Below are 11,117 nucleotides of genomic sequence, written 5' to 3'. Positions count from 1 at the left end.
GATGCGCTCCCACGCAACTTTGCGATCCTCAGCTGTCTTGCCGTCCTTATTTGTCGTATCTTGCTTCGATCCACAAGCCCCCATTGCTGATTCTTTTAGTATATGCTTCCTTACTGTTCCACAATCTTCAAGCACAGTCGCAAAACCAAGTTGAAAAGAGTCATTGTGGACAGGAAAACTACAGCAGCAGTGAAGTCAGAAAGTATGAGAGAAGAGGACGGAAAGAGTCTTTTTTGTCTATTGATGGTAAACTGCGTGGAATATATTTTCTTGCGTCAGCATCTGGCAACATTTATGTCTTTGTCGTGAGCTAAACAGGGAAAACGCATTAGATTATTTTGTAATACTTGATACTTCTGCTTCACTGCCGGGCTATGTTTGGCTCACTTCTTGGGATTCTCTTTCTTTTGTTTCTCTTCATAATCCTAGTGGGTTACTCTGAAATGTAGAAACCACTTTTAATGATATACGGCAACCACAAATGGTTTCTTGTTTGTCAAATACAGTGAGTGTCGCATCAAAGCCAATACTGCTGACCGGGATCGCTAGTATCAACCCTAATTGGAAATTTTCTGCTTTCTTGCATAATATTTATCTGAGGAATATTGATGTAGAATACACCGAAAGGGAATATACTGCGTACCTGGAGAGAAGAGTTCGCATCTTTACCAAGATAAAATGGGATGTGGTATCGATTTCGTTCGTAATAAAAGCGTTTCTTTGTGTCACATTTGCCAAAGAATGCGCAGTACGTATGGCATGTCAGTCAAAGGTTGGTCATGACACGGAAATCCGATGTATACGACAAAGATCGAAAGGGCTCACACCTTTAAGCCCCAATAAATACATACCATATTAATAAAGCAAGTTCACATTGCTACCTGCAACACTTATAGCCCATCAATCCAACATCGACGCAGAGAAACCTTCAAAAGAAACAGCAACCTATTCACCTGTTTGGTCAAGAAAAAAATCAAAATTCAACCCAACCCTCCAAAAGAGAGCATTTCTAACAGGTGTTTTTTAACTAACGCCGCGCCTTTCATCACTCTGATAAAAAAACGCCCCAGCTGCTGAATCAAAACCGCCCCGCCCCAAAACAAACAACCAACAAAACGACGGCAGCACACACCCCGAACGACCACAAAGACGGCACACCCGCACCCACCCCAACCCCCAACAACGGTGAATAAAAACCCGCCGCCCCCCGGAAAGCAGCCCGTCGAAGAAAAAAGCGGCGCCCCCTCGCCTATAAAAAAGATTTTGCGGGAAGCGCCCCGGGCTGGGCAGGCCGAAACCCGGCGGCGCCTGGCAAAGCGAAAAGGAGGCCAACACAGCACCCCCACCACCACCACCACCAGCGGCGCAAATGCGGAACCCCGGCGCCCAGAGGTGGCCGAAGAGAAGGCCAAAGACTCATTTTTCCAACGCGAGCACTGCGGATTCAGAGGCCCAGCGGGGGCGAAGCTACCCTTCACCGCCCATTCGGGCCAACGCCTCCCCCTAGAGCCGCCAAACGCAGAGCAACCACAACCCAAAGCAAGCGGCACGATGCGCCGAGAAGGGCTGCGGCAATTCTTGCGAAATGGGTGTTAATATGAAAAGCGAGAACCGCGATGGGCATTACCAAAGCGACGCCAGAAGCAGAGATAGCTTCGCCAAGGCCCTTCAAACAATAGAGGCGGAACGCACCATCCCAAAAATCCCCCGCCATAACGCAAAGCAAAACCTATGAAGCAACACCACAACCTCCCATGCATCAAAAATGGGGAACGCATCCTCCACCACAGAAGTGCTGACAAACCGCGAGGGACGAGACTCCTGCCGCCCGAGCGGGGGAAGGAAACACAATGCTTGGTGTGATTGGCGCGGTTTGCCGGCATGGGTTCAGTGGCGCCGCACCGCGGGCGATTTCATGAGGGCCAAAGGGTTTCAATAACAGGAAAACGCCGGCGGCTCCAGGAGGATGCTCCTGAGGGAACTGCCCCTCGCTGCCTTTGTATGCCCGACGTGCGGGCACAAGCGCCACAACAAACGCGAACCCACAAGACACCGCATGGGCAGGCATGGGTTTAGGCCGAAGACCGCGAAACAAAGCCAAAATGGCCAGTGTGAAGAGACGGGGCTGCACTTACAAAGCTTCCCCGCTTTAAAAAGCCCCCGGTGCAACTTTGGGGTGGACATGGCAACGGGGCAAAGCTATACTTCACGAGAACTTATGCCAAGTATCTTCTTGCAGTGGAAAGGCTTTGCCCTTAACGACCCCCACCGCAGGAAATGGCGGCCGCCGCAGGGGATGGGGGGCGGCCCACCCCCCCATCTAAATTTCGGTAGTTTATAGATTTTTGACTGGCTCAATGCCAAAAAACGCGCCACCCCTCTTTGCCGCTTCAACCCAGGAAGGGGCAAGTAGACCTACGGGGTCCTTGGTTGGGGGGAACGGCCGCCCAAATCCCCCAGCACACTTTTCACAGCATGCGGGGCCTTAACCAAATAGACCTCAAAATAAAAAATTGACCAAATCGGCAATAAAAGACAACGGAGGACAATAAATTCAGAAGACAACAAAGGATTTCCTTGCAGCATCCTCGCTGAAAGGCTGCAGGGGGCCGCCGGGTGTTAGAGAACGCGTGCGAAAAAACAATCCAACCACACGGGGCGTTTTTTTAAACAAACGTAATTATTATTGGGCTTTTCCAGAGGCTGTTTTATTCTGTTTGGTGTGGTGGTCCCTTTTTAAGTTCTATTGCGGTTATTTTTGGTTAAATGACTACCAATGGCTGCATATGCGAATCTGAGCCCTTAAGGGTTAGTGCTTTTCCAATAGTGCATTATATATATTTTAACTCCTAGAAGTGCATTGCTTTGTGTGGGTCTTGTCATGTTTATTTATGTGCGTGTATAGCCTTTATATCTCTGTGATTCTAGAAGAAACGCATTTACCAGATTGATTTTCCAAAAGTCTTCTGATTTCTCATATGCAGCAATTTGTTTTGGCTCTTTTAGCATACTGTTGGCATTTTGAGCCCGGACATCCAAAGAAAAATACAAACAACTTTGCGTTCCTGACGCGGAAACAAAAATAAAAATATATTGAGAGAGGCGTAAGGGCCATGCTGCGACAACCACCCAAAAGAGAACCGCCGTCTCCAAACAATTCCCGTTCTCCCGCACGCTGCTTTTCCAGGGGCCGGCCACGATGCCAAGAACACCCCCGTATTTATTACCTTTTTGATTGATTTACAGCTTAAATTGTGTAAAACAGTCTCCGGATTTTGCCAACAAGGCGGTAGGGCCCTTTGCCCTGCAGCTGCTGGTCGCACCGACGCAAGCAAAGCTTAAGCAGAATATCTGGAGAGGAAAAGACCTTAAAATTCAATGTCGTAAAATTTGGATCCCATCAAAGTGCATGACATTAACGGGATGTAGGCAGTCATACCATATTTGTTCCATGTTGGTTTCCACAATCAAAGCGAAGTACTGAAACTTGGTACCGTAATAAGTCGGCCGGCACCACAAAGGTTTGGACTGGGTGAAGTACGTTCTCAAAGTTCTGGGTCTTTTTAAACCACCAAAGATGATAAGGATCAGGGTTTTGAAGCTGTGTTTTCTTAAGCGGCGCAGCCAACTGCATTGATCAACTATAAACTTTTAATAGTAGATTTTTTTTATTCTTATGTTTTTTCCCGCTGCTGGCTTATTTATCAGCCCCCCCCCCCCNGAAAAAAAAAAGAGTCTGAAATATATCGTTTTGCTGTCTTTGCCAGCAATCACCTTCACTCGTTCTTAATTTCTTCTAAATGCACTTCAAAGGTATTTATCCTTCTCAAAAAATTTATAACCCAAGAAGCATTCTTATGTGGAACTTCTGCCGTTGAGCTCGACTGTTGGGAAGAACTTGCTCACATTTTTGATGGGAAGCTAAGAAAATGCAATCGCTTCTATAATTTAGCTCGATTGTACCCTGCTCACGCGCTAAGGTCTGCAAAGTCAGGATTCATTTTCTGCCTCAAAGCTGCAAAAGGCCAATTATTTCCAATTTTCATAGCATCGGCTTAACCATTGGATGCTCTCAGGTGCTTCAAAACAGGATGCGCGTGGCATCTTACCCGCGCCCTTTCGCGCGCAACAGCCTGGCACAATGCTGAAGCTCGGCAGTACGATCGAAGAAACCCTGCAGTTTGAATGCTTCAGGCTGGCCGACTTTGCCCATATGGGCGAAAACGCGTCCTAAAAGGCAGCTTTCCTGGCTGCCGGCTTGGGGTGGAGGCCGGGCGCCAAGACGCAACGCAATTGATTGACGGCCCCCAAACCAGGTTGNGACCGATTTAATACCAATTCCTTTTTGAATTATGGCCCTCGCCCTTCCGAAACTCTCACTTTACCGACGGCTGAAGCCAGGTGTTGCTCTCCTATCCTTTTTTGATTTTCTTTGTCTCTTCTCGGGCTTCGCCGGTTGCCCTGCCACGCCTTCCACCATCACAGGGCACGTTTATCACCGCCCATCTTTGATATGAAAAGATGCTCCTTTGTGTTGTTATGCGTTTCGTTATTTTGGTATTGTGTTATATATTTCGTTGAGCCTGCCCGGCGAGGAAACACACGTCGAAGAAATTGGAAAGCCTTTTCCCCCTAACCAAGGACCCCGTAGGTCTACTTGCCCCTTCCTGGGTTGAAGCGGCAAAGAGGGGTGGCGCGTTTTTTGGCATTGAGCCAGTCAAAAATCTATAAACTACCGAAATTTAGATGGGGGAATGGGCCGCCCCCCATCCCCTGCGGCGGCCGCCATTTCCTGCGGTGGGGGTCGTTAAGGGCAAAGCCTTTCCACTGCAAGAAGATACTTGGCATAAGTTCTCGTGAAGTATAGCTTTGCCCCGTTGCCATGTCCACCCCAAAGTTGCACCGGGGGCTTTTTAAAGCGGGGAAGCTTTGTAAGTGCAGCCCCGTCTCTTCACACTGGCCATTTTGGCTTTGTTTCGCAGTCTTCGGCCTAAACCCATGCCTGCCCATGCGGTGTCTTGTGGGTTCGCGTTTGTTGTGGCGCTTGTGCCCACACGTCGGGCATACAAAGGCAGCGAGGGGCAGTTCCCTCAGGAGCATCCTCCTGGAGCCGCCGGCGTTTTCCTGTTATTGAAACCCTTTGGCCCTCATGAAATCGCCCGCGGTGCGGCGCCACTGAACCCATGCCGGCAAACCGCGCCAATCACACCAAGCATTGTGTTTCCTTCCCCCGCTCGGGCGGCAGGGGTCTCGTCCCTCGCGGTTTGTCAGCACTTCTGTGGTGGAGGATGTCTCTCTTCTCGTGCGATTTTTACGATGGGGCAATTCTGCTTCATCTTTTTCCTGTTTTTGGCAGTGGCGTGCAGGTCGGTGGGTTCCCCCACCCCCTTTTTTTTCCCTAGAGGGTCTTAGCGTGTCTTTGTTTGGGCCCTGTGTCCTATTATTTACTCCGTCGGAGCGCTTGTATTTCATGTGGCTTGCCAGTCCTCCAGCGTTTCCCATGATCCTGCGACATATTGGGCAAAATAATGTGGGCCGTGGTGTCACTGCTCGTGGCGGGTCTTGTGGGGAGCGATGCTTGTGACGGATGTGGGATAAGAGTCCTGTCTTGCTTAGGGCTCCGAACTCCCAGTGATCGCAGTGAAAAGGGAATGTTTTGGCCCTCTCTTCCATCCCCCGAGCTCGTTTGCGTTCTGCATGTTGGTATTGCTGGGGGTGGAAGTAGCGAAGGTGCCTTGTTAGCCCCACCTGTCCTTTAAACGACGCCGCGCATAAGTTGCAAGCAAACTCTTCTCGACGCTTCTTGACGATCGGGTTGGGATCGCTTGTTGTGTCCGGTGCTGTGCGTTTGGACCTTGGTGCTGGGGGATGGGGTTCTGGCGGGATGCCCGGCGGCTCCTCAGCTGTGGGGTGCTTGACTTTCCAGAGTGCGCGGGCACGTGTGAATCCATGTTTGTTGACCATGTGAACCACAGCGCTTGACCGACAGCCATAACGGGTTTGACATACCGGGCAGTTGACCGGATCACGGAAACGCAAAGGCGCTGCCTCTGTGTTTGCTGCAGGCGTTTCTATTCGAGGCTTTTTGAGTGGCGGAGGGTGTTCTATGGGGTTGCACCACCTGAATGTATTTAGTGTGGTGGGCTGTAATACTCGCAGTAGCCAGCCGTAGCGGTGGGGTACACCTGTGCGAAAACGAGCTAGGGCCGCCTCTTCTTCCCGAGTTAAGCTGGGATCATTGCGTGTCGGGTTCCAATGGCCTGTGATGCTGGAGCGGTGGGTGGATGGTTTGGGCAGCTGGGTACGTATGTGACGTTTGGCCAGCGCAACTACATCCGGAATTCACGTGTCCCCGCGCTGCGGTAGGTCAGAGGCCGCCTTGGCTTCCTTATCACATGCCTCGTTCTTTGCAATGCCACAGTGGCCAAATATCAATTGTAGCCGTGCGCGGGCCTTGCGGTGTTGCAGGTCCAATAACGGGTTTCATAGTAGTCGTAATATGGGGTCTGTTGCTGTCAGGGGGCCTGTTTGGAGTGCCATGAGGAGTGAAGGGAAGTCCGTGATAACGGAGACTCTACACAGTCGAGTGCTAAAAAAAAAACGTTTGGCTTGTGTTAGCCCAGCTGAGTTCCATTGCATGCCCCTCAATGTAGGGCCGGGATTCTCTTTCACATTTCCGCCAAGCAGAAACTTGGTGTGAATGATGCTTCTGACGGCGCGGCAACATGCGCCCCAAGACCGGGAAAGATAACACTGTGTCCAAGCAAGGCGCGGCTGGCCCTGGTGCTGTGTGATGCCGCAAGCCTGGCGCCGCAATGCTCTCCAAATGGCGAACATTGCTGGCGCTTGGTTTTCCCCGGCGATACGGGGTACAGGGCCTTGGTGCCACGATGCGGCGGCCGGCATCACCAAGGCATCTTTATTATAAGTTTTAAATTTCTCAAAAGAAGTGCAGTACACTACAGAAAGACAACGTTTTTTTGATTCAGCACGAGCACTTGCGTACCATTTTTCTTGTTTGGGGGGAGTCCTTCAAAAAATATCCGCTTCACATTCAGCAAAGAATAATTTGTGCCTTACTTGTGCTCAAGAGTGAAGGAAGAGAAGAATAAAATATTCTTGTTTCCAAAGCGTGCTTCGTTTCGTTCTTCTTCGTACACGGGAAACCCCCTTACCGAGAGAAAAGAAATCGAAAGTTTTTCTTTAGAGCTCATTTAAAATTTACGAAATAGAAGAGTAGAAAGCGCCCTTAACCCACATCCCGCACTTCTCTTCGCACCTTCTACCTCTTCGCTAGGCCAAGCACTTTTACGCACTGACTTCTGGAAATGCCGCCCGCAGGATTATTGCCCGAGGCCACCTGACGCCACGCAGCGCTCACATTGGGGCCCCGAAGTGCCAAATCTATGGCGGCAGCTTCTCACACCAGCTTCTCTGAGTGTGTGTTGCTTTTTGCCATTATATGTATCAAGGTTGCGTTTTCTACCAATATATGCAAAGCCCCTCGGGTTGGCGATGGGAGGCCTGCGGGACCAGGCGAACTGCGCGGCTTTCCGCTTGAGAAATCATGTGGGTCGCTTTCTTCCAACACCGCCGGCGACCACTACTTCCCCCAATTCCCTAAATCACAAGGCGCTCTGTCCGTGCGTGGGGGCGGCCGTGCCCATCGTTGCGGAAGGTGGTGTCTGGCGTGGGGGTGCGGGCAAACTTATCCATAAGCCAACAATTCTTCTAGTCATTGCTGGGCCAGGTTGGCGCCGTGTGGGTGTGAACCGGCTGCAACCCGTGGACGTAGCAGGCCAGCGTTCAACCACGACAAGCGCTGGCACACCATCTTTAGGGAAAAAGCAATAGGGGAAAAGAGAGTTTTCCTATCAGCCGGCCGTATACATTATGCGGGGTGTCGTACTTTCCATTTATTTTACCGACAAAATGTAGAATGACGGTGTGTCCCGTAGTTGTCCCAAAGTTTTTTGACTTAGAAACACTGTCTGCAAAACGTGATTTAAATGAACTCTTATAAATACGCATTCTTTACAGGATCTTTGCTGATTGCTGACTGTGGTTCCGCACGGGCTTATATTCGGTGATGTGCGTTTCCCCCATTGACCCGGTAGGGGTAATGGTTTACGGATGCGCACGTTATTAATTCATATGTAAATCCGAATTCCGTTCAATGCAGCATAACGTGGCTCTACGGCCTCAGAGTGCCCCACCGAAACCCCCATAATGGCGCACAGTGCCTCACAACTGCATTTTGGCCACATTGGAAGGCGGTTTTATTCTACGAGCCCACCGGATTCTTTCCTACGCCAAAAATTTGCACGTATGGCGTTGGGTAAAGCAACTTGAACAAAATGAAGCCTTTACATCAAACAAAGCGGTCGTTTCGTCAAAAACCCCACTCACATACTGGAAAACATATCACAAGAGGACCCTTGCTTCGTAGTCATTTTTGGCGTTTTTTTTTCTTATTCTACACGACAAACCGCCGCTGCTGACCAGTCGGTTTGCCCCCTACCGCCGCGAACGGCATCACCCATCATGAGGCGCGATGTGCCGAATCTGTGCTGATGGCGCCGTCCTTTTCATGAGATGCCCTCCCCGCACTGAGATTCACAAGGTGGTCTCGTATGCCTCCTGGGGCGCCGCTGTTGGGCTACGCAAGATCCCCCATGCCGAGTTAAAAAGCCGACGCACCTTTGCATTGGGCCCGCGTCGGATCCAAGGAAGGGGGACCGTGCCCACGCCCACCTGCGGCAACGGCAACCCCCTTCTTCCTCACGTGGGGCTGCCCTTGTTCCGTTTGTGCGCCGCAAAACGCCGCGGCCGTGGGATAAATGCCGCAGCCGCCCCTCCTTCAATACAAGTGAAATCCGCAGTTGGCTTGCCCCTCCCGCTAGGCGTGCCACGTTCACGGCGTTGGCTCCTCGGGCTTATTGGCAGTCGCGGCCCAACGGCCCGGATATCGCGCTGCGCCCTTGGGGGGCTCTGGTGGGCCCCCGTGTTTTCCAAGCCCCGCCAGCAAGCAGGGGTTCAAATCGCATTCCACCATGGCCACAGCTGTGTGCGCCAACGCTCCTCTTTTAATTGGGCGGGCTGTCATTCCGTATGGGTGGGGGGTTTTTTTCATGCCGCCGGCGGTGATTTCGGTAAGGGTTTTCTTTCGCCCATGCCCGCAAGCACCCGACAACCCTTTTCGGAGCCGACACCCCCACACCCCCACCTATAACCACGCACCGTGCCGCACGGTGGGGGTCGCCCTTGTAAATTTATGGGGAAGCCCCTCAATTAACGAATATGACCCTTTGTTGCCCGGGTGGTCCGCGACATTTCCCTTCTTGAGAAACGCCGTTTCGCCCCAACGGCTGGCTGTCAACCAGGCCGGCTTTAAAGCGACGCGGTTGCATTCCCGCGCCATAGTGTCTTTGACCATGTCGAGCTTCCAGTGCAACATGGGCCGTGCTTGTTTGATAGGGTCGCCGGCCGTGGGTTTCCGGCGGCTGACAAGAAACATTTGCGCCGGCATTCGCCATGCGGCTAACAGACTCACAAATGTTCTTGTGTATTGAATCGCATTGCCCTAGGCCAACTGAAGCCTTACGAAAAATAAAGGAATGCTTTCTCCCCAAATGCCCAAGCCGCGCGCCACCACAAACCGGCAAAACCAGCGCATAACGGACCCCATTTGGCACCACACAGAAGAGTTTCGCATATGCAGTGCATGCCCGTTTTCCTCCAATGCGAGGGCCCTGGCGTACGGGTGGCGGTTCGGAGGAAACATAATGGGGGCGCTGCTCGCTAATTGGGGGCGTCTCTTGCGCAACATCGGTGCGCCCTCTTCTTTTGCGAGCCCGGGCAGCCAAACGGAGTTTACGCCTGGGCTGTTCCGCCCGTTCCCGTGCTGGTGGAAAAACGCCCGGTCTGCGCCCACCCTCGTGATGGGTACAAGATGCGATGGCTTGACCTCGCGCAATATGGTTCGCGCCGCGCCAACCACGACGCAAGGATCCACATAACCTGATAGCCTCAAATTCATTGTTTCCCGGCCGGTGCTCTTTTTTTCTCGTAGTTGCGGGGTTTTCGCCGCTCAAATGGCAGGTGCTACGGTGCTTGCCGGCCCCCCCCCCCCGCATCAATAATACCGCGCTTTGCTCGGTGTTGAGGGGTGGGGGGCGTACTTCTTCGTGGTTTTGTGAAAAACCTGTGCGATGGCATCGCCCTTCACAAAGGGATCATTCAATTACCCCGGCCCATCTTGCAGCCAAACCCCTGGGTTACTGCTGCTGGGGCGGAAGGGTCGCAAATTCAGGCAGAGCTTTCGGCCCAATCGAGCCACCTTTGCGGTGGGCGTCGCTTGGCGCATGCGACGCGCCCTAAATTGAAAACATTCCCGCGCATCCGTCTGGGATCGGGATTGTGCGACCGGAAGCTGTAAAATGACAAGGCGCGCGGCCGAAGGGTTTCTTGGCGGGGCGTTCGGAAAATACCCCATGAAGCCCTTATTGGTTCGAATGGCGCCCCCCGGGCGACCCCTTCCCCCCGCCTTTTCTGCCCTAAATCCTTTATATCGCGCTCCAAAAATCTGGGGGGCCATTACCCCCATTTACTTTACATAGTGTCCGGCCCAAAAAAACGGACCGGGCGGCGTTCGCCCGCTGGCCTGTGGTGGGCGTGTTGGTGGGGTTCTCTTCGGGGCCTCCTGTGTGACACCCATTTGGTAGAATGGCGGGGGTGATGTTACCCGTCGCGCCCCAGCTCTGTTCGCTTTTGCGGGCTGCTTCCGGTTCCGCCTGCGATTGCTCCAGGCGCCAATGCGTCTGGGCCAGCTGCTTCTACATCTTCTGAAATTGTCAATTAGCGCTTTTTCGCATTTAAAACGTCACACCCCACTCCTCCATAGTATCGCGGAAATGCCCCATCGTGACGCCAAGGTCTTTTACTGAGTTCATTACTTAGGAAGCTAAATTTTCACAACTGCAACACCGAATCCGGCTTTCTTCGGGATGCACCGCGATACGGTCGCTACTTATTGGGGTGGCGCAGTTGGGCACCGCACACATAAGGCGGCGTTTTGCAATGGGCAAAGTGCCTGAACGGAGGGCCTTCAGGAAAAA

At 52.2% G+C, this 11,117-nt stretch overlaps 7 protein-coding genes across 7 annotated transcripts; 1 reads left to right on the top strand and 6 right to left on the bottom strand.

The window, feature by feature from the left end:
• Positions 1-1,966: 1,966 nt before the first annotated feature.
• Positions 1,967-2,341, top strand: DQ04_05771060 (hypothetical protein; the record flags this gene model as incomplete). The annotated part of the gene is made up of 1 exon (XM_009314377.1): positions 1,967-2,341. The coding sequence occupies one exon, from the start codon at positions 1,967-1,969 to the stop codon at positions 2,339-2,341; it is 375 nt and encodes a 124-aa protein (XP_009312652.1).
• A 2,384-nt stretch (positions 2,342-4,725) lies between these two features.
• DQ04_05771050 (hypothetical protein) lies at positions 4,726-5,100 on the bottom strand (the record flags this gene model as incomplete). Its single annotated transcript, XM_009314376.1, has 1 exon — positions 4,726-5,100. The coding sequence occupies one exon, from the start codon at positions 5,098-5,100 to the stop codon at positions 4,726-4,728; it is 375 nt and encodes a 124-aa protein (XP_009312651.1).
• A 27-nt stretch (positions 5,101-5,127) lies between these two features.
• On the bottom strand, positions 5,128-5,964 carry DQ04_05771040 (hypothetical protein; the record flags this gene model as incomplete). The annotated part of the gene is made up of 1 exon (XM_009314375.1): positions 5,128-5,964. The coding sequence occupies one exon, from the start codon at positions 5,962-5,964 to the stop codon at positions 5,128-5,130; it is 837 nt and encodes a 278-aa protein (XP_009312650.1).
• A 519-nt stretch (positions 5,965-6,483) lies between these two features.
• Positions 6,484-6,906, bottom strand: DQ04_05771030 (BES15S03c; the record flags this gene model as incomplete). Its single annotated transcript, XM_009314374.1, has 1 exon — positions 6,484-6,906. One exon carries the CDS (start codon positions 6,904-6,906, stop codon positions 6,484-6,486), a length of 423 nt encoding a protein of 140 aa, XP_009312649.1.
• Positions 6,907-9,226: 2,320 nt separating this feature from the next.
• On the bottom strand, positions 9,227-9,529 carry DQ04_05771020 (hypothetical protein; the record flags this gene model as incomplete). The annotated part of the gene is made up of 1 exon (XM_009314373.1): positions 9,227-9,529. One exon carries the CDS (start codon positions 9,527-9,529, stop codon positions 9,227-9,229), a length of 303 nt encoding a protein of 100 aa, XP_009312648.1.
• A 54-nt stretch (positions 9,530-9,583) lies between these two features.
• DQ04_05771010 (hypothetical protein) lies at positions 9,584-10,039 on the bottom strand (the record flags this gene model as incomplete). Its single annotated transcript, XM_009314372.1, has 1 exon — positions 9,584-10,039. One exon carries the CDS (start codon positions 10,037-10,039, stop codon positions 9,584-9,586), a length of 456 nt encoding a protein of 151 aa, XP_009312647.1.
• A 204-nt stretch (positions 10,040-10,243) lies between these two features.
• DQ04_05771000 (hypothetical protein) lies at positions 10,244-10,597 on the bottom strand (the record flags this gene model as incomplete). The annotated part of the gene is made up of 1 exon (XM_009314371.1): positions 10,244-10,597. One exon carries the CDS (start codon positions 10,595-10,597, stop codon positions 10,244-10,246), a length of 354 nt encoding a protein of 117 aa, XP_009312646.1.
• Between the last annotated feature and the right edge of the window lie 520 nt (positions 10,598-11,117).

The sequence above is a fragment of the Trypanosoma grayi genome (assembly GCF_000691245.1).
Source record: "Trypanosoma grayi strain ANR4 Tgr_577_V1, whole genome shotgun sequence".
NCBI classification, from domain to species: domain Eukaryota; phylum Euglenozoa; class Kinetoplastea; order Trypanosomatida; family Trypanosomatidae; genus Trypanosoma; species Trypanosoma grayi.
Note: the sequence above shows the minus strand (reverse complement) of the source record. Positions and strands in the feature narration are given on the sequence as shown.